Source organism: Garra rufa, chromosome 10, assembly GCF_049309525.1.
Source record: "Garra rufa chromosome 10, GarRuf1.0, whole genome shotgun sequence".
NCBI lineage: Eukaryota > Metazoa > Chordata > Actinopteri > Cypriniformes > Cyprinidae > Garra > Garra rufa.
The window spans coordinates 8,887,475-8,911,237 of NC_133370.1; the positions used below are offsets into that span (position 1 = coordinate 8,887,475).

General features: G+C 30.5%; 1 protein-coding gene across 1 annotated transcript in view; it reads right to left on the reverse strand.

Annotated features, from left to right (window-relative positions):
- Positions 1 to 23,761, reverse strand: part of LOC141343910 (semaphorin-6B-like) — a gene marked incomplete at its 5' end in the record, with an annotated part of 39,851 nt that extends 16,090 nt beyond the window's left edge. Inside the window, 5 exons of the mRNA XM_073848584.1 lie at positions 1,508 to 1,687; positions 3,068 to 3,217; positions 5,136 to 5,267; positions 20,678 to 20,895; positions 23,714 to 23,761. Of these exons, the coding sequence (XP_073704685.1) occupies positions 1,508 to 1,687; positions 3,068 to 3,217; positions 5,136 to 5,267; positions 20,678 to 20,895; positions 23,714 to 23,761 (728 nt within the window). The remainder of the gene's footprint in view (positions 1 to 1,507; positions 1,688 to 3,067; positions 3,218 to 5,135; positions 5,268 to 20,677; positions 20,896 to 23,713) is intronic.
- Positions 23,762 to 23,763: the final 2 nt, after the last annotated feature.

Genomic DNA, 23,763 nt, shown 5'->3' on the forward strand with positions numbered 1-23,763 from the left:
TAAATTAATATTTAATAGAAAATCCATGAAAGTTTTACATTATTTAAAAAAATCCACATTGTTATATACATGTTTTGGACTATGGGGTAAAACGGTTGCACTCAGTGAGCTACTGGCACTAAGCTATGCTATTTTTACCACAACACAACTCAGAAAATCCCCACCTCGGAAAATAAAATACCGATACAATGACCTCAGCTACTGAAAGAGCTTACAGGAGATGATGGATATAACCGTAGACTTAAACCAAATGCTAAACAATCGATTTTTCCCACAAGGAGTCTAAACGCCCGGATATCGAGTGAAAACAGCGCTGAGAAACTGCTTTAGTGGCTGTGGCGTCATGACAAGAGTCGGCGTGTTTACATCGTTTGTAAGATCTTTCATTAGCTGTGGTCTACTAAAAGAAAAGCATTGAGGACTTACATTCCTTCTCTTGTTGCCATTTGACTGAAAATTACAACCAAAAGCCACAAAATGTGGCATCGTATTGTATAATCGAAATAATGCCTCGAGTCAGGGGGGAGAGGGAGGGGATACACCGTTCTACAGTATTTTGAAAGTGATTGCAGTACCAGTTTTGGCCACAATCCTACATACGGTTCCTTTAAATCAGGGGTTTTCAAACCTGTCCTGGAGCCTCCCCTGCCCTGCACATTTTGCTTGTCTCTCTCATCTAATACACCTGATTCAAATCATCAGCTCATTAGTAGAGACTGCAAGACCTGAATTGGGTGTGCCTAATAAGGGAGACATACAAAATGTGCAGGGCAGGGGAGGCTCCAGGACAGGTTTGAAAACCCCTGCTTTAAATGAACCATGCAACGTGATTTACTAACATTTGCGCATGTCAAATTACTGGTATTTTCGCCATTATTTATTGCCCAAAAAAGCATGTCTTAAAGCAGGCAATAATTTTTCTCTTCCATTTTAACGAATTGCACTCTAATGCTAATTTGCCCTGTTTAGTAAATATGGCCCTTAATATTTAGCAAAATTATCAAATTATTCAACTACTGGATGAGAACTGAACTGAGCTGATGATGACATCATTGTTTTCTCCATGGCTGCTTTACAGCTGAACTGATCTTATTTTGAAATGTATGATCTTTCTTTACACATTATTGAACAGAACTGAATCAACAACGAACACTACTGTTTTTGTCCTTTTAGACCTGCTTTACAGCAGAATTGATCTTGTTTTAATCTTTAAAACATTTTTTCCCATTTATATCAGTAAAGCTGCTTTGAAACAATCTGTTGTACAGTATGTAAAGCGCTATGCAAATAAAGGTGACTTGACCTGACTTTAGCAAGCAAATAATACATTAACAAACCCCTCTGCAGAAACACTGTAAAGTTTGGTGTATATACGTGCTACTGAAGTGGAGGTTTTGTGAAAACAGCCTTTAAGAGTGTATTGTAATTGAAATCGATTTACACATGCAAATAGAAAATGTAATTTAATGTCTTGCCTCAAACTGGTTTCAAACTAAAAATCATTCACCTTTCTGGGTTGTAGCCCTCCAGTTCTTCCAGAAAGGTATTGGTGTTAGAGTATGGGTTCTCTGGGCTGGGCGTGATGAGGAACTTGAGAACAGTTCCCCTGGTGGATCCGAGGAACACCACGGTCCGGTTGCGGTGTGGGCCTGCCTCAGTGTCCACCACCATAGTGTTCAACTGGTACCTTAAAAGTGAGGGAAAAAATATGCATAAGCTTATTGCTTTTATAAAACAGCTGCAACATCAATGTGATGAAAAACAATAAAAGACTAATTTTCAGGCCAGAATATATTTCATCATACTAACTGAAGCATGTACGTTTACAGCAGCCAAATAAAATAGTGGTTAAAAATCAACACGAAACTGAATTTTCAAGCCATTTTGCAAGCATAATGTGATATACTTTCAAGAGAAACAGAATATTGAATAAGAAAAAAAAAAAAAAAACATAACCTTGTATATTTTCCTATCCACATGGCCTAGTTACAATTCTGAAGAATAACACAGTCGTTTCAGAGCTAAATCAAGTTATTACAATTTGAATACACTTTGCAAAGACATATTTTCTTTAGAACAGCATTCGCTGATGAATCGTGCACTGGAACATTAGGAAGGCAAATAGGCTTCATTTTGATTTGTTAAATTCAGCTGATGGTCACAGTTTGTCATTTATTTTACAATAGCTTCGAACATAAATCAGATTTTAGTGCTGCCATTATCTGTTTTAAACCGTTCTTGGTGTATTATTCCTAATGCAGCTTAAGAAATAATTAAAAAGGGATGTGAGAGATAAGATTTGTAAATACGCTCTCTGTTGAGACTTGAGAAGATTAGGTGTAAAAAGGCTTATTTGGATTAAAGTCAGCAAACACAGAGGAGTTTCACCAGTGTCTCTGAAGGCTCACACCAACTTTTACTTTGTGTGTACTTTGTTGTAATCGTGAAAAACCTGAGCTGACTATTTCTTCAAGTCATTGAAGAAAAAAAGTAATTCACTAACGTTTATTTAAAATAAACATTCAGGCAAAATGGTCTGTTATTGAACATGAATCAAACGTACACTAGAGGACCACTCTCCTTTGTGTCAATTTACCTCGAGTTATCCTGAAGAAACCCAGTGGCCATTTCAATCAAATTTTTAAAAGCGAGATGATTTATAGCTATATTTTTCCTCCCTGCAGAGAAGCTTTGCTTCGAGTCTGAAGGCCTCAGGCAATTTACTCTCTGCTGAAGCACTTCTGGAGTTCAGATTTATATTTTAACTAAGGGTTTTTTCCCCCACTAACCTTGAGAGACACTGTAGGAACGCTCTTAATAGGAATACTCACAGAATGATGCCCCTTGGGTGTAGGTGCTGCTAACATTAGCCATACCACAGCAGACTTCGGGCTTTGATTCCTGATATCTCAGCCAATTTCAGGTTAAGCAACATGGCTTTTAGCAGGCCTTGAGAATTACATTTCACCTTTTCAACTCTCAGCCACACACTTCATATAACAAGCATCTTGTGGTTTATTGATATTTTTTCCAGAACACCTGTGTTGAGTAGGTGTACACTTCTTACCGGACCATAGTCTTGACTATCCAGGGTTTGTGTCCAAGCAAAGGAACCGCTTCGTCCATCAGAGGATGGGTTTTGATGAAATTCAGCACTTCATCTGGAAGGGTGTTGGAGGAGCTGAATCTTGAACCCTGGACAGCACAGCCTCCAGGCCTAGAAAAGTAAAAGAATGTTTAACTAAAGCACATTTCAATCTATGATCCAAAAGAAGGCAGCCAGCTATGTAGCAGTCGATCGGTAGAATAATAAAACGATGGATGGACTGATAGATGAATAGATCAGTAGAATGATAGAATGATAGAATGATGGATGGGTGGATGGATGGATGGATAATAGAACAATTGAAAGAACGATGGATGGATTGATGGATAGATCAGTAGAACGATAGACAGATGTATGGATGATAGAATGATAGAACAATGCATGGATGGATGGATAGATCAGAAGAATGATAGAACGATAGATGGATGAATGATAGAACGATAGAACGATGGATGATAAAATGATAGAACGATGGATGATATAGAGATGGATGGTAAAATGATAGATAGAATGATGGATGATGGATGAATTAGTAGTAAGAGAACAATAGATGGATAGATGATAAAATGATAGAACGATGGATGATGGATGGATGATAAAACGACAAAATGATGAATGATAGATGGATGGATCAGTAGTATGACAGAATGATGGATGGATGGATCAGTAGAAAGACAGAACAATGGATGGATGGATCAGTAGAAAGATAGAATGATGGATGGATGGGTTGAATGATAAAATGATTGATAGGATGATGGATGGATGGATGATAAAATGATAGAACGATGGAAGATGGATGGATGATGGATGGATAGATGGATCAGTAGAATGACAGAACAATTGATGGATGGATAGATGGATGGATCAGTAGAAGGATAGAAAGGTAGAATGATGGATGGATGGATGGATGATAACAAGATAGTTAGAACAATGGAGGATGAATGGATGGATGGATGATAAAACTATATAAAGATGGATGAATCAGTAGTTTTGACAGAATGATGGATGGATGGTTGGATGATGGATGGATGGATGGATCAGTAGAAAGCTAGAACAATGAATGGATGCATGGATCAGTAAAAAGATGGATGTATGGGTAGAATGATAAAATTGGTGATTGATGGATGGACGATAAAACGATAGAATGATAGATGGATCAGTAGTATGACAGAACAATGGATTATGAATGGATGATAGAACGATAGATGGATCAGTAGAATAATAGAAGGATGGATGATGAATGGTATATGGGTAGAATGATAAAATGATGGATGGATAGATAGATGGATGGATGGATGGAATGATGGATGAGTAGAAAGAGAAAATGATGGATGGAAGGAAGGATGGATGAATGGATAGAATAATAAATGATGGATGGATGGATTGATGGATGATGGATGGATGGATCAGTATAATGATGGATGCATAAAATGATAAAACGATGGATGGGTGGATGGATGGGTAGAATGAAAGAACAATAGATGGATGGATAAATGGGTAGAATGATAGATGGATGAATGGATCAGTAGAATGATAAAATGATGGACAGATGATAGAACGATGGATGGATGGATAGATGGACAGATGGGTAGAATGATAGATGGATGGATAGATCAGTAGAATGATAGAATGATGAATGGATGGACAGAATGACAGAATGATGGATGGATAGATCAGTAGAATGATAGAACAGTGGATGGATGGATGATAGAATGATGCTGGATGGATTGATGGGTAGAATGATAAAATGATAGATGGATGGGTAGAATGACAGAACAATGGATGGGTGGATGGATGATAGAACGATAGTCAGAATGATGGTTTGATGGATAGATTGGTAGACTAATAGAAAGATGGATGGGTGTATTCATAGAACAATGGATGAATGGTAGCATGATAAACAATGGATGAATGGATGGATGATAGAACAATACATAGAATGATGTATGGATGGATAGATCAGTAGACTGATAGAAAGATAGATGGATAGATCGTAGATTGGTAGATGGATGTTCAGATAGATAGATACCTGGGTTTTGGTACCAGTTCATCAGGTACAGGTGTCCATATGGATTCTGGCGATTTCTGCTCCTTGAATCTGCCCTCAAACACACGTGCCAGCTGCTGCATGTCAAACGCACACACCGCCGAGCCGGGGATGCTGGGTAGACACAGAGTGGCAAGAGGGTCAAGACACATCACTGATCCATTCCACACCTCAAACACACTCACAGTCTGACGCATTTTCACAAAGTTCACACACGCTGTTACCCTAAGCCAAAGTGACATGTCACAACAAGACTATTCGTTTTTCTGGAGCTGACAGACTAATCGACCAATCTGCCTCTGCTGCATCTCATTAGAGAGCGTCTCCACAGCCACTCACTTCAGACTGATAAAAACTCAAGAGCATATTCAAGTGATGCAAATTCAATTGACTCAACAAAGCTCACCATATTTAAATGCAGCTATTGTATAGCACACAGGCTGTATTATACATATACATATACAGTACCACACACACACACACACACACACACACACACACACACACACACACACACACACTTTGACTGCTTTTTTGCCTTTTTGTGGTGCTTTTCGGTCATTATGTGCTTTCAATGTATGAGAAAAATATGAAAAACATCTTCTGTGTTTCATGAAAGAAAGAAATACCTCTTTGGAAAGCCATGAGAATAAATAAATGATGACAGTTTTATTTTTTGGGTAAATTCTTCTTTTAAAAGCTATAAACTGAGAAAAAAGAACAGAATATTATAGCTTGATGCACATGAAACAAAAAGGAAATCATAGATCAGTCAGACACAGAAGGAAAATGTAAAATTAACTGCCAGGATGGGCAAGTGTAGAGCCTGATGGTGTGTGTGTGTGTGTGTGTGTGTGTGAGTGAGTTCTGGTCTGCAGGTGTTCACCATGTGTTCCAGGGCAGCTTGTCTCTCTCTCTCCTCCACTTCCAAACGGTGGGAGGTCAGATGGACTGTTGAGGAAACTTGGATCCTCTTATCTGTCCAGATTTCAGCTTTCAGCCACAATAAGACAACAAATCTTATCAAAGGCTTGTTGTGAACTCAATAGTATTCAGCCTTATGGAAAATATGGATGTGTGCACACAAAAATGAATACTTATACACTACAATTCTAAAGTTTAGGGTGAGTAAGAGATTAATTTTATTCAACGAGGATAAATTAAACTGATCAAAAGTGACAGTAAAGACAATTGTAAAAAATAAAATGCAATTTTTATGCAACTTTTTTTATTCATCAGATAATCCTGAAAAAACTGTCAGTTTCCACAAAAATATCAAGTAGCACAGTTTCAACATAACTAGGATAAGCATATCAGAATGATTTCTGAAGAAACATATGACACTGAAGACTGGAATAATATGGCTGAAAATTCTGCTTTGCATCACAGGAATAAATTACATTTTATAAAATATATTGAAATATAAACATTATTTTTAAATTGTAATACTATTTCACAATATTACTGCTTAAATCAATTTTGCCTAAATAATTGCAGTCTAAACTACAACAAAACAATCTTACCAATCTTTGTATTATTAGTTTTAAGTTTATTTATACACTTTTATAGTATTTATTACTTTGTTGAAACAGCTTTTTTCATATTTTTGTTAGACTTTTCTTAGATTTTTATATAATTGTTCATTTCAGTTTTAGTAAATTTACTAATGTTTATCAGTTTCTAATTTAAGATATTTTAAGTTTAAGTTTAATATCTAATATTTAGGATATTTTATTTCAGCTTTATTACCAAAATTAATTTCCAAACCTTTTAAACTCCAAAAATTTTGAACGGTAGTGCAAATAAAAAAATGTAAATTGTATTTTAAATAAAATTATGTAAACATAAAATTATATAAAAATAAGCAAAATCATCTAGATTTTAGATATTAGATCAGATTCTATACATTTTAAAAGACAGTAATCATTGTTATTTTTTTATCAATATCATAATTAAATTATGCAATAATTAGAAACCTATTTAAAAAAATAATAATAATTCTCCCCTCTCCTTTTCTTGCAATATTGTTTAGATTAAATGTGTAGATGAAGAAATAAATGTACAGGTTTTTGTACTTGTACTTGTTCTTAATGGTTTGACAGCCCTAGCTATTTGATCTGTATTAGAGTAAAGTGTTATTTTAATATTTTTGCATACTATGATAGTATTTATTACTTTATTGTATTAGCTTTTATTTTCATATTTTCATTAGATTTTCATTAGAAGTTATGCAATGATTAGAAATGTATTTAAAAAATAATAATAACAATTTTCCCTTCTCCTTTTCTTGCAATATTGTTTAGATTAAACGTATAAATGAATAAATAAATAAATGTATAGGTTTCTTAATCACAATATCATAATTAAGTTATGCAATGATTAGAAATGTATTTAAAAAAATAATAATAACATGAAAATAATAAATTAATAAATAAATGTATAGGCTTTTACTTGTTCTCAAATTAAATTTCCATCTTATTATTCTTTCGCAAAATCCCTTTAACTTGTAAAAAAAAAAAAATCCATTACATTTTCTTCCGGGATGTTCTAATTTTTGTTGGGACAACAATAGCCCAAACATGTGCAAATATTACCAACGGGTTAATGATTCTTGTGATGTTTGTGAAGTGTAAAACAGAAGCAGGCTGTTGGCCTGTGTCTCTGCGGTCACACATGGTCCCATCAGCTGCTCTCAGAACATGTGTGTTTGGAGCGCGCTGACAGAATTGGCGAGATCTGTCTGGTGTCCTGCTGGAGCTGGATGGAGAGGGCTTGTATGCACCCCTCACCTGACACCAGGCCTGCTGAGCCAATGCTGGACAACATTTGGCCAATACTGAGCCAATGCTGGGCCAAAGATGAACCAAAGCTTACTGTCCTTTATCTTAAATGACAGTGCCGTGGCAAATCCAAGTCCCTGCACCTCCAACAAAACTCAAAAAGAGTCTCAAACAAAACAAACTTTTATAGACTCAATCCAACAAACCCTGCACACTTTAGTACATTTTCAAATATTTAAACATTAAAAGGTTTCCTGGTTATAACTGATCTTCCAGTCTGGTCATAGCTGGTTTAGCAGGCTGGTTTTAGAAAGGTTTTAACCATTTCTTTAGCTGGTCAGGATGGGAGATCAGCCAACCAGCATAGGCTGGTTTCAGATGATTTTTCAGTAAAGAGATTGCTTGTAAAAAAAATAAAAAAAAATATATATATATATAATTCCTGGTAGTCTATAATAATCTGTGAATCATGAATATATATACTGTCAAGCCCGAAATTATTCATACCCCTGGCAAATTCTGACTTAAAGTTACTTTTATTCTACCAGCAAGTTTTTTTTTTTTTTTTTGACTGGAAATGACACAGGCTTCTCCCAAAAGATAATAAGATGATGTACAAGAGGCATCATTGTGGAAAAAAAATACTCATCTTTTATTTACATTTGAACAAAAAGTGGCATGTCCAAAATTATTCATACCCTTTCCAAACTGTCAGTCTATGGGGAAATCCAAAGTTCTATACTATTCCAAATAGTCCAAGCTGTTCTAAAGCATCCTAATTACTCTGATTCATTGGGGACAGCTGTTTTAATCAACTCAACAGGTGAAAAACAGAAGCTCTCTGCTATATTGTATAATAATATTGTATAATATTGTTTTTAAATATATACATGTATGTGCGTATATTTAAATATACACATATTTTGATACACAGACTTTTATTTTAGATGCGATTAATCACAATTAAGTGTTTGACAGCCCTAGCTATTTTATCTGTATTAGAGTATAGTTTTAATATTTGTATATATTTTGATAGTATTTATTACTTTACTGAATTAGCTCTTATTTTCATATTTTATTAGATTTTAATTAGTTTTTTATATTTTTATTCTGGTTTTAGCAAATGTGCTTCTTATTTAAGCTATTTTAGGTTCTAATATTTATGTTTAATTTTATCTTTGCTGTATTATAAAATTGATTAAATTGTTATTTTATTTAGGTTAAGGTTTTTAATCTAATATTTTTATTTTATTTTAACTTTATTACAAAAAAATATTAAATGTTTTAATATTTGTATATACTCTGATAGTGTTTATGACTTTATTTAATTAGCTTTTATTTTCATATTTTTATTAGATTTTAATTCAATTGTTATACTTTTATAGATTTTTTTTATTTCAGTTTTAACAAATTTACTTCTGCTCATCTCATTTTTAGGTTTAAAGTTTTTGATCTAATATTTTATTTTATTTTATTATTTTATTTTATTTTTGCTTTTTTACAAAAAATGATTAAATGTTATTTTAATATTTTTATGCATTATGATAATATTTATTACTTAATTGAATGAGCTTTTATTTTCATTTTTTATTAGATTTTAATTTGGTTTTTATACTTTTATAGATTTTTTTTATTTCAGTTTTAACAAATTTACTTCTGCTCAACTCAGTTTCTAATTTAAGCTATTTTAGGTTTAAAGTTTTTTTTATCTAATATTTTGATCTAATATAGATTTTAATTTAGTTTTTTTATTTTTATAGAATATTTCATTTTAAATTTAGCAAATATACTGCTGCTTATCTTAGTTTCTAATATACACACAGCTATTTTAAGTTTCAAGTTTTTCATCTAATATTTTATTTTATTTCAGCTTTTTTACAAAAAATATTTTTCAAGTTTTTCATCTAATAGTTTTATTTTGTTTTATTTTATTATTTTATTTTAGCTTTTTGCAAAAAAATTATTAAATGTTATTTTAATATTTTTAATGTACTATGATAATATTTAAAACGTTACTGAATTAGCTTTCATTTTCCTAGTTTTATTTGATTTTAATAAGGTTTTTATATTTTTATAGAATTTTATAGATTTTTTTTATTTCAGTTTTAACAAATTTACTTCTGCTCATATCAGTTTCTAATTTAAGTATTTATTTATTATAAGCTATTTTAAGTTTACAGTTTTTATTTTATTTTATATTTTAGCTTTATTACACAAAATGTTTTTCTAACCTTGATTTCATTTCCAAAACTTTTTTTTTTTTTTTTGGAACATTGAATTTGGAACAATTGATATTATATATGGAAAAAAAAAAAAACAGTGTAAATCAAAAGTTCCCAACATTCTTAAAAAACATATTCTGTTTGTGTTCCACAAAAAAAGAAAGAAAGTCATAGAGGTTTGGAATGACATGGTGGTAAACAAATGACGACTATTGAGCAAAGGAAGCTCACTAAGTTTAGATTATCTTTATTAGACTCCAAAAAGAAAACGTTACTCACCCGAATGGAATCATTTAGAAAAAAAATAATTTTAATGCAAGCTTGAATTGAGACAATAGCTACATTATCCTGATTCACAATGAAAGTGCAAATGAGTCCTTCCACCTTCCACACGGTGACTAAATAAAAGTGAAGCAGATAAGACAGCTCCAGAGCAATCATCGCATTCAGATATGATGAGGTCTGCTCATTCAACCCTAATCATTTCATTTCTGCTCAATTCCGCTCTAATATCCCCCACTAATAGATACACGAAAAATACAGGGCCTGATCTGTTAAATATGGGCTATTGGTAATTGAAGGGCTTTGGGAATGAAGTGTCTCATTTGGAAAATTTGGAAAATGCGCGCAGATTGATGGACAGAAACGACGCAGTGGGTTTGGTGTTAATGGACTGATTTGGAGACGGGCCTGAGCCCGCCGCCTGCCGCCCTTATGGAGGACATCTGTGCCAAAGATTACACCAAATTAACAGAGATGTCACTGGATGGCATCTTGCTCTCTGTCTCCTTTACTGAGACGCACAACCTTATAATTCCCTCAACTAGGGAAAAACAATAATGTTCTACAAGTGCCATTAGGGCACTGACACCTCTCTCATTTTACCTCAGCAGGTGACTAAAAATGAAAGTGATTAAAAGAATAACACAATGTTCTGACACACCGTGACTTCATTAGTGTTTGATAATTATTGTTCATAATTAAAAGGATAGCTTAAGCAAAAATGAAAATTATGTTTTCCTTATGTTGTTTTTAACCTTCATGACTTTCGTTCTTCTGCAGAACATAAAAGAAGATTATTTGATGAATGTTATTTTGAACAAAAACATTACTGGATTCCATTGTCTGTAATTATACGGGCTGAAAACATTGAGATATGTGTTTTTAATATCACCTTTTTTGTTCAACAAAGAAAGTAAGGCAACAGGTTTGTACATTACCTTTTAAAAAATGTAATTAAAAAAAAGTTTAAGAATGGACCATTTTACTCAAATTTTTTGCATGCTGTTTTATTAGAGCACAGTGTTATTTATTTATTTTTTTTACATACTATTAAAGTATTTACTATTTTGAATCAGTGTTGTTTTTGACAACCATCTTAGATTTAGTCTTAGTCTTAGTCTTTTGGACTAAAATGGTTATTAGTTTTAGTCAAATTTTAGTCACTTCTATATGTGATAGTTTTAGTCCAATTTTAGTCGACGAAAAGTCAAGAAGGTTTTAGTCTAGTTTTAGTCGACGAAAAGTCAAAAAGGTTTTAGTCTAGTTTTAGTCAAAAAAAGGGGAAAAAGTAGTCTTTTAACAAATTAATGTAGGTTAGTAAATATTTTGCTGTTGGGTAGTGTCACTTATAAGTTGTGAAAATAGCAGATCTATAGTTCAACACAATGTGAGCTTCCGGATCGACTATTTTCACCAATAATTACAATAATGAAGGAATGTTTTAGAACATAAAAGACAAACAAGGATGGAATGCTAAAACGGCTTGCCATACTAGTATAGCAAAGAGTATTTAATGCTAAAACGGCTTGCCATAGCGGCAGGTACTTTTTTCGGTTTTAATTGGCATGCACAATAAGCAGAAATGTCATGCATTTTAAACGTCTGACGGACCACCCACTAACATTTTCGTCTATTCTCGTCTCGTCAACGAAAACTCACACACGTCTCGTCATGTTTTAGTCATCAACGAGCCATTTTTATCTCGTCATCGTCTCGTTTTCGTCATGGAAAAAAGTGGCGTCAACGAAATGATTTCGTCATCGTCATCGTTGACGAAAACAACACTGTTTTGAATTAGCTTTTATTTTATTAGATTTGTTTTTAGTTTTTCATCCAATATTTATTTTTTATTTAATTTTATTATTTTCCCCAAATCTATATGACTATATTTCTTCTCTGGGACATAAAAGAAGATATTTTGAAGAATGTTGGTAACCAAACCATTTCAATTTCCATTGACTTCTGTTTTTTTCTTTTCTTCCAAGTAATTTAATACTTTTATTTATCAATAATGAATTTTTCTAATTAAATTAAACTTCAGGAATTTACAATTTTACTCAATATTTTTGGTATCTATTTTATCTGTATTACAGTGATATTTTAGCATTTTTGCATACTAATAAAGCATTTACTACTATTCTGAATTAGCTTTTATTCTCATATTTTCAATTTTATTTAATTTTTCTTTAGTTTAGTTTAGTCATTTTTTTGTGCTTTTGTAAAGTTTTTAGTTTTTCATCTAATATTTTATTTATTTATTTATTTGTTTTTATTTCAAATCTATATGACTATATTTCTTCTGTGGAACATAAATTATAATATAATACATAATTATTGTTATTTTTGCATTCTATTTGCATACTATTATAGCATTTTTCATATTTTTAGTTTTCATTTTAATTTTAGTTTTATAGTAATTTTGTTATGTGCTTTTGTGAAGTTTGTAGTTTTTCATCTAATATTATTTTATTTTATGTTATTATTTTTTTTATTTTTTATTTTTTCCAAATCTATATGACTATATTTCTTCTCTGGGACATGAAAAAAGATACACCGTATTTTAGTTTTTTTTTTTTTTTTTTACATACTTTTATAGTATTAACTACTTTTTTAATTAGCTTTTATTTTCATATTTTTAGTTTACATTTAATTTTAGTTTTAGTAAGTTTTATGTTTTTGTGAAGTATTTCGTCAAATATTTCTTTCTTTCTTTTATTTTATTTTATTTTCCAAAAAAATAATTTCCAAACCTATGTGACTATATTTTTTCTGTGGAACATTAAAAGTTCTTGTGGAATAAAAAATGTTTCAAAATATTTATATTTAAAAAAAATGGATGCTAAGGATGCTTTAAATTGTTCAAAGGTAAGGAAGACGTTTATCATGCAATAAAATATTTAATATATTTATTATTATATTTTGAATAAATCAAAATTAAAAATTCATCAAAGATTCCTGGAAAAAACGTATTGTTGTCAAAAATAAATTAAATTAAAATGCCGCACAACTGTTTCCAACATTGCTAATAATCAGAAATATTTATTGTGCAGCAAATCATATTACATATTATAATGATTTCTAAAGGATCGTGTGACATTGAAGATTGGAGTAATGATGCTGAAAATTCAGCTTTGCATCACAAAAATAAATTAAATTTAAAAGCATATTTAAATAGAAATCAGCTATTTTAAATTGTAATAAAATGTCACAATATTGCTGTTTTTACTGTAATTTGAACAGTGTATGTAATTTGAGATTTCTTAGAAACCTAATGAAACAAACTTTTCATTCAAAAAACAGTTTTGCATGTGTGTTGCCATTGCAAAAAAAAAAAAAAAAAGAAACAAGAGAAAAGAGATGGGCAGACATCCGTCTGAATAGGAGCCATTTTGAGAACACCTCTTAAGCCAATAATCTGTCAGAAGTTTGTGGCCTCCAACTTTAATCCAGCCAATGAGCTGTCAGATACAGTGATGTACAGCCTTGTAAACCTCAAGCTAGACAAATGAGCTCTACTTTCACCCTGTTCTCTCTGGCACTCGGCCCCGGTCACCTATCGTCCACTACTTTAAAGGCTTTCTGGCATCGTGCCTGTGTAACTGCCCAGCCCAGTGGGCTCGAGGTGAACGGGCCAAGATCACCTCATCACACAAAGCTCTGCGGCATAGACTCTCGCGCCCATTTGAGACAGGACTCGGCGGGGGGCTGAGAAATGAGGACTAAACGAGAAAAATGGACACGCCGGAAAGCAGGAGGGGCTTCATGCTGTTTGTACTTTGGCATAAAAGCTCGGCCATAACTCTTGAGCCAGTAACATGGCCAGACCACAGCACTTAATAACTCTCCCTTTGGATGTTACTGCCAAACTACTGTGTAAATTCAACCATTTATGGTATTTAATGTAAGGTATTTTCAAAACAAAATTTACAAAACAGCTTGGCAACACTAAACAACTTAAGCCAATAAACTATATTATTTGTCAAATTTGTATTTTTGGAACAATTGTATTTTTTAATTCTTATTATTACTATTATTAGTCGTAGTATTTGTAAAATAATTCTAATTATAACTATAATATAATTTGGATTATTATTAATATTATTGCAGCAAATAACATTCATTAGCCTAACTGTAGGCCGTTGTTCATAGTTGCAAACAAATATACAAAATATTAATATTGTTCATATTATTAATAATAACAATAATAAATAATTGGATTACGGCTGAATAATAATAATAACAATAATAATAAACTTATTATTATTATTATTATTATTATTATTATTATTATTATTATTATTACATAAATGAATTATTGGGTTACTGTTGGAATAATAATAATTGTTAATCATTAAATCATAATAATATTATTATTATCAATAATAATAACACAGATCATTATTAGTATTATTATTAATAATAAATAATTGGGTTACTGTTAAATAATATTTTAATAATAATAATAATAATAATTATTATTATTATTGAACAGTAACCTAATTATTTAATAATAATAATACATTTGTTGTTGTTGTTGTTACTATTATAATAATACATAAATAAATGAATGGGTTACTGTTGGAATATAATTGGGTTACTGATGAATAATAATAATACTACATAAAAATACATAAATAAATGGGTTACTGTTGAATAAATAAATAATAAATAAATAAATGGGTTACTCTTACATACAACTACTGCTAATACTACTACTACTAATTATTATTATTATTATTATTAAATAATTGAGTTACTGTTCAATAATAATAACAACACATTTATTAGTATTATTAGTATTATTTTTATTATTAATAAATAAATAATTTATTGGGTTACTGTTGTGATAATAATAATTGTTAATAAAAAATAATAATACTGATTATTATTATAAAAAAATAATTGGGTTACTCTTGAATAATAATAATAAGTATTATTATTATTATTATTATTATTATTATTATTATTATTATTATTATTATTATTATTATTATTATTATTCAACAGTGCCAGATTTTTTTGTATTATTTTTTTGGGTATTATTATTATTATTATTATTATTATTATTCAACAGTAACCCACCTATTTATTTATTAATAATAATAATAATAATAATAATACATTTATTATTATTATTATTATTATTATTATTATTATTATTAATACATCAATAAATTATAGGGTTACTGTTGGATTATCAACAATAATTATCAATATCAATAAATATTATCAACAATAATAATAATAATAAAAGTAATACTAATTATTGTTATTGTTGTTATTATTATTATTATTATTATTATTATTATTCATTAATTGGGTTACTGTTTAATAATAATAATAATTATTATTATTTATTATTAGTAGTATCATAATTATTATTATTGAACAGTGCCATCTTTCTTTAGTATGAATTTTCTTCGTCTTCTTCTTCTTCTTCTTATAATATTATAATAATATTAATTATTATAATTATAATTTTATTATAAAAAATTTAGTAAACCAATAAAGGCTGTGTGTTACAGTGATTTGTAATATGGTTAAAAAATATTACCTGAGGTAAAATTACTGTTATAGACAGCCACTTATGGCTTATTCACTGGGTTATTCTTCATTCATGGAGAGAACAAAACCTGAACCAAAAGCGGTCACAATACACATAACTAAGTGCACATTTCAGAAAATTAGTGCACAAAAGGAAAAAAACGTTCCATTTCACCACAACTCCTCATTCATCTCGTCCCTCAACGGCTGTCCTATAATTTGCTCTTTACTGTGGAGAAAAAATGACCACATCCAGCAGAGCAGATACAACACCAAAAACATCTCCCTGGAAGCTGATGACGGAGCTCATTTTTATTCTAATCATACGAACACAATGAGAGGTAATCTAGTGAAAACGGCCCTCATCATCTGCCTGATGGACTGCAGTATATCATACTGAACACACTCGGGAAGACTAGTGAGGGCTCTTACAGTGTGTTACGACACAAAGAGCTGCGAGAACAACATTTGGACTGGTTTTATGACGTGCTTGACTGTTTATCCATTTAGCTCGGCACAGAAGAGAACGAATCATCGTTCATAAGCCCATGAGCTCAGATTATCGGCTGGTTGTTCTACAGTATCTTTCGCCTATCTCTCTTTTTCACTTTGTCTCCGTAGTCCTTTATTTTGGGTCTACAGTATGTAAATGTCTACTCTCTATTGGGAGTTATTTCAAGCCTGTGACAAAAAAGCCCCGTTGTTTTGGGAGTCGTGCTGCGCCGAAGCGCAATTCAATGCGGGATTTAACGTCAAATCTTTAGTTTTCTAGCTTGTTCCAGTGATCATTTTTTTGAGGTATTCCCAGGTATGCCGTGCCGCAGCCAAAACGCTCTGTGATACCACAAAGAGGCTTTTTACATTTACTGCATGTGTCAATCATGGAGTATCTGGCACCCATTTTGAAATGTTATGCCACTATTTGCTCGAAGGGATTTCAGTTTCCACAGAGATATAAAATGTTAGTGTATAAACCTCCGGTGAGAGTGTTTCATTTCTTACCTTCCCGTACAAACTGGCCTGTGGCGGTGCTTTAGAGATGTTAATACCACGGTATTTGTTGTAAACTAATTATCATAAATGTCAGCAAATGAGTTAGGATTCATGTTGCATAACAGAAATACTATGGTAATGTTTGGATATCATATTAATTCACACAACTGTTTTAGAATGTTTTCAAAAGATGTCACTTATGTTTACTAAGGATGCATTTATTTAATCAAAAATACAGTAAAAACTAAAATTTTAATTTTAAAATTATAAAATTTTAAATTATAATTTAATATTTTAATAATTATGCATTTTTATTTTTTATTTTCATGTCAGTAGTATCCTGCAGCAGAGAAAAAAATTTTGTTTTTGTTTTTGCTGTAAATTATATTCAGCTTATTTTCCCCATCAAATTCTTATAATTATAATGAAAAAAATCATATTGTAAGTACAGTAATTAAAGTATTAACAAATAATTGTTTATTTTTTAGATTATACTTATTTAAAAAACAAAAGATTTTTATTATATTACATTTTTTAAATATTATATATTTAGTTATTTATGTTTATTACAATAATGCTATTATTATTATATATTTTCTTAATATGTTTTTTATATATTTATTTATTTGTAATAATTTTTATATTTAAGTAAACAATTTTAAATTGATAGAAAGTTCAAATCAACAGTATTTATTTAAAATAGAAATATTTTATAAAATTATAAATGTCTTGTTCTATCACTTTGAATTGAACGCATCCTTCATAAATGTTAATTAATAAAATAATTAATAAAAAAATATATAAAAATAAATAATTAAAGAATCTATTAATAACTAAAAATAAAAGTAAAAAATAAAAAAATAAAAACTGTCTGTCAAAAGCAGAAATGTAAATAGAAAATTTTCAAAAAAAAAACTGGTGAATATAAAATTGAAACTGTGAATCTAAAGTTTAAAAAACAGCATTTATTTGAAATTTTTTTGTTAAATTATGAATGTCTTTTTTTGCCACTTTTAATTAATTGAATGCATCCTTGATAAAAAATAATTAATTAATTAATTAATAATTAAATAATAATATTTAATTTAATAATAATTTAATAAAAAATATTAATACAATATTAAAAATAATTTAATAATAAAATAAGAATAAAAAATAAATTAATAAAATTAATAAAAGTAAAAAAAGAAACATACCATTTTTCAATAGAAGCTTTTAGGAATATAAAGTAAATTTGAAACTGAATGTAAAGTAAAAAAACCCTGAATTTATTTAAAATAGAAATATTTTGTAAAATTATGAATGTCTTTTTCTATCACTTTTAATTAACTGAATGCATCCTTTATAAATAAAAGTGTTAACTAATAAAATAATTATAAATACATTTTAAAAATGTATACAATTAATTAATAAAACAATAAATAAATAAATTAAAACAAAGCAAATAAACAAAATACAAGTTGCTTTAGATGTCTGTCAAATGCAGTAATGTAAATGTACCATGCAATATAAATAGTACTGTAAAGTACCTCATAGAATAGCATGGTATTGCAATCATAACAGCGTCCAAAACTACTACTATGGTGCATTTCTGTAAAGGCTTCCCAGAAGCACTTTTCTCTAAATGCATACAGTTGTTTCCAGCACTGGGTCTCTTACTCTGACTCGCTCTTCGCACATTTTGACAGATGTCACAACTGCTACTGTAAACTACAGCACAATGTGAGCTGGCCATTTACAACCCTGAGGAAAGCAGATCAGTGTATTTTTCATTGTTAAAATGTGTTTATGGCATTTCTTAACATCTCCAATAAAAGAATTTCAAACAGCCTTTCTCCCGAGACAATCAAACTCTCTCGACTCTTCACTTTGTCTTTCTTCTGGAGAAAAAAACAGGCCTTTTAGGCAGAATATCAAAAGAACAAAATCCAAATTGCCTTGAAATTGGATTCATTCGCGCTGCTCGGGTTCAAAACAGACTAATAAGAAGCTAAATCACAGAGGAGCGTGCATACGTGCGTGTGTACAACCGCTTTCCATTTCCCTTCAATTTAGTTACGTTTCCTAATCTTTACACATTTACGGGGTGAATGTCACAAAAACATGCCCAGATCATATTTCACCATCAACCCCAAAAGGAAATTATATTTTACTTAAAGAAAGGACATTATTTCAATGACAGTTAAAAACTTTCTCCCTCATCACCTGAATGAATCTGATTCTCATAACCATGTGCAGATGTTTTACTCGTTTTTGTGAAATTCTCACTATACTAAATAACGATTCTCATGAGAGTCATATTACTTTAAGATGTAGTACAATAAAAAATACTACTATATCAATTTTATTTAAACCAGTACATATTTTAAAAGCATCAATCAACATATATCGTTGTAAATAACTATTTGTCTTCTAATTACTGTATTTGCAATTAGATTTTTTGTTCAATATAATTATGAGAATTTGATAGAAAAAATATACTTTTAAACAAATAAAAAAAAATTATAAATAAATAAATATTCTCTCTCTCTCTCTCTATATATATATATATATTATTTTTTGTTATTATTTTAATTACTGTAATTAGAATATTTTTGGTAGGCAAAATATGCTTAATTGTCATAAAACTAAGAAAATAATATAATTCATAAATAAATAAACTGATAAATATTTTATGTATTCTATTTATATATTAGAACAAAATCATTATTGTAATAATATTATATATATATATATATATATATATATATATATATATATCAAACAACAATAAACAAACAAACATACAAATATAAAATTATTATAAATAAATAAATATATATATATATATATATATATATATATATATATCAAACAACAATAAACAAACAAACAAATATAAAATTATTAGAAATAAATAAATATAATATATATTAGTAAATAGCATATTATAATAATATTATTATTGTAATGAAAATAAATAACTATAAATTATATATAAATAAATAAATATATATATATATATATATAAATAAATAAATATATATATATATATATATATATATATATATATATATGATTTAAAAATAATTATATTATAATAAAAAATATTGTAAAAATAAATATAAATTAAAAAATACAATTATTTGTTGTTACTTTAATTACTGTAAGTAGAATAAAAATTTTTCCCATTATAATTATAAGAATTGGGTGGGAAAAATAAGCTTACTTGTCATGAATATAATATCATACAGCATTAAACAAAACCAAACAATTTTTTCTGCTGCAGGATACTACTGACATGAAAATAAACTAAATTAAACACATAATTATTAAAATAAACTCATTAATATCATAAAATAAATGAAATAAATAAATATTTTTATGAAAGTTAGAAATAAAATAATAAAATAAATAAAATATCATGTGAAATATCATGTGAAATATGAACCAGGAAAGTTCTTGAGTAATTCGACCTTCACAGTGCCTGACAAATAATAGTAACCGGACAGATCTTGGAATGGAAACTGATAAGACAATAAATGATGCCCATATGATTTAAGGAAATAACCTTCTCAAAGGTTTTTGTCCTTATTTGCATCCGGGCTGTTGAATCGCATTACTGTCTCATTGGCATTCATCATTCACACACACAGATTGTTCCACTATAATGCAAATGATCACAGCTTCCTCTTTAGGATTCAGCCTGCACGAATGTGTGTACCTGTTGGAGGGCGTTGAGAAGACCCCCAGGATGACGTCCCTGCCCTGCATGCGTATGATGGGGCTGGTGGACTGCAGCAGGTTAAAGTAGAAGTGCGAGTCTCCTGGAATCGAGCAGTTTAGACGCGCTTTCAGAAACGACGTCCACTGGCGCTCCAACACCCGCTGAGAGCCGCCCAAATCACCTTTACACACACGTGCCACGCGAGAGACCATCACCTAACACACACATATTCAAAGAGAAAAAACCTTTTTTTTAGTTTTTATTCCACACAGCCAATTTAGCACTATAATCAAAGTGACTATTCACCAGAAAACTGCTTTTCAACCTTTCACTTCAATCGTGAGAATTCAGTCGTTTGACAATAGTGTAAAAACTTAAAAAGGCCAGGTTCCGTTCTACTGCATTTTACTTTTTTTTAACAGTCCAATTATAAACTTGGTCAAGGCTTCTCGTGCCAAAAGCTGTCATAATTTAGTTTTACCAGACCATTTTCCCACTTCTCTTTCACTTAAAGGAACTGGAGAATATATTATGGATAGAGGACTGGTATTGAAGTTAAAAACACCTTAATGATGGATTTGTTTCTTATAAACACGCAGCTTTTCGCTTCACAGGATGTTAATTGATGGACTGGAGTGGTGTGGATTACTTGTGGATTATTGTAATGTTTTTATAAGATCTCATTCTGACGGCACCCATTCACTGCAGAGAATACATTGGTGAGCAAGTTATGCAATGAAACAAACTCATCTACATCTTGGATGGCCTGAGGGTGAGCATATTTTCAGACAGTTTTCATTTTTAGGTGAACTATTAATTTAAAATAATTATTTCACTGCTACCGGACTTTTACCGCACTGTTCCTTTTTTATGTAAATTACCTGTTGTGATTGGCTGACCTCTGAGTATTGGGCAGTGCACTATCAAGCTCCTGAATACTTAATCGCCATTGACAGTTGAGATCAAATGTTTACATACAAACATGTTTACCAAAATAAGAGGGAGCATACAAAATGCATGTTATTGTTCATTTAGTACAGACCTGAATAAGATATTTTACATAAAAGACATTTACATATAGTCCACAAGAGAAAATAATAGAAGAATTTATCAAAATGACCCCGTTCAAAAGTTTACGTACACTTGATTCTTAATAATGTTTTTTTTTTTGTTTAGTGATAGTCGTTCATGAGTTCCTTGTTTGTCCTGAACAGTTAAACTGCCTGTTGTTCTTTAGAAAAGTCCGTCATGTCCCACAAATTCTTTGGTTTTTCAGCATTTTGTGTGTTTGAACCCTTTCCTACAATGACTGTATGATTTTGAGATCCATCTTTTCACACTGAGGACAACTGATGGGCTCATATGCAACTATTACAGAAGGTTCAGATGTTATTGATGCTTCAGAAGGAAACACGATGCATTAAAACGTTTGGAAACATTCAAAAATGTAACTTATTTTGTCTTCTGGGAAACATGTAAGTATCTTCTGTTTCTTCTGAAGGGTAGTACTAAATGAAAAAAAAAACCATTTAGGTAAAATAAGAAAAATGTACACATCTTCATTCCGTTCAAAAGTTTTCACCCCCTGACTCTTAATGCACCGGTTTTCCTTCTAGAGCATCAGTAAGGGCTTGAACCTTCTGTAATAGTTGCATATGAGTCCCTCAGTTGTCCTCAGTGTAAAAAGATAGATCACAAAATCATACAGTTATGGTTGGAAATGGTTTATGCAAAAATGCTGAAAAACCAAAGAATCTGTGGTCAGTTTAACTGTTCAGGACAAAAAAGGGACTCACAAACAACTATCACTAAACAAAATAAAAACAGCTGTGGATCTTTCAGGTAACAACACAGTATTAAGAATCAAGTCTCTTATTTTCTCTTGTGGACTATATGTAAACGTCTTTAATGTGAAATATCTTATTTAGGTCAGCACGAAATAAAAAAATGAACATGCATTTTGTATGACCCCTTATATTTTGGTAAAATAATTAACATTTTGCTGATTCTAAAAAAGGCGTATGTAAACTTTTGACTTCAACTGTATTTCTAGAGCAGCAAATCAGCATATTAGATGATTTCTGAAGGATCATGTGACACTGAAGACTGGAGTAATGATGCTGAAAATTCAGCTTTGCATCACAGGAATAAATTACATTTTAAATCAAACTAAAATAGAAACCAGTTATTTAAAATTGAAATAATATTTCACAATATTACACCTTTTACTGTATTTTTAATCAGTATTGTTTTTGACAACCATCTTAGATTTAGTCTTAGTCTTAGTCTTTTGGACTAAAATGCTTCTTAGTTTTAGTCAAATTTTAGTCACTTCTATATGTGATAGTTTTAGTCCAATTTTAGTCGACGAAAAGTCAAAAAGGTTTTAGTCTAGTTTTAGTCGACGAAAAGTCAAAAAGGTTTTAGTCTAGTTTTAGTCAAAAAAAGGGAAAAAAGTAGTATTTTAACAAATTAATGTAGGTCAGTAAGTATTTTGCTGTTGGGTAGTGTCACTTATAAGTTCTGGAAATAGCAGATCTATAGTTCAACACAATGTGAGCTTCCGGATCGACTATTTTCACCAATAATTACAATAATGAAGGAATGTTTTAGAACATAAAAGACAAAAAAGGATGGAATGCTAAAACGGCTTGCCATACTAGTATAGCAAAGAGCATTTAATGCTAAAACGGCTTGCCATAGCGTCAGATACTTTTTAAGTTTTAATTGGCATGCACAATAAGCGGAAATGTCATGCATTTTAAACGTCTGACGGACCACCCACTAACATTTTCGTCTATTCTCGTCTCGTCAACGAAAACTCACACACGTCTCGTCATGTTTTAGTCATCAACGAGCCATTTTTATCTCGTCATCGTCTCGTTATCATCATGAAAAAAAGTGGCGTCAACGAAATGATTTCGTCATCGTCATCGTTGCCGAAAACAACACTGTTTTTAATCAAACAATTGCAGCCTTGGTGAGCATAAGACTAGATTTGTTGTTTCAAACATTCCCACATTTCTTTCTTACCTTTTCCAGGTAGTTGAACTCCATAGCCATCTCCCTGAAGAAGAAGTAGA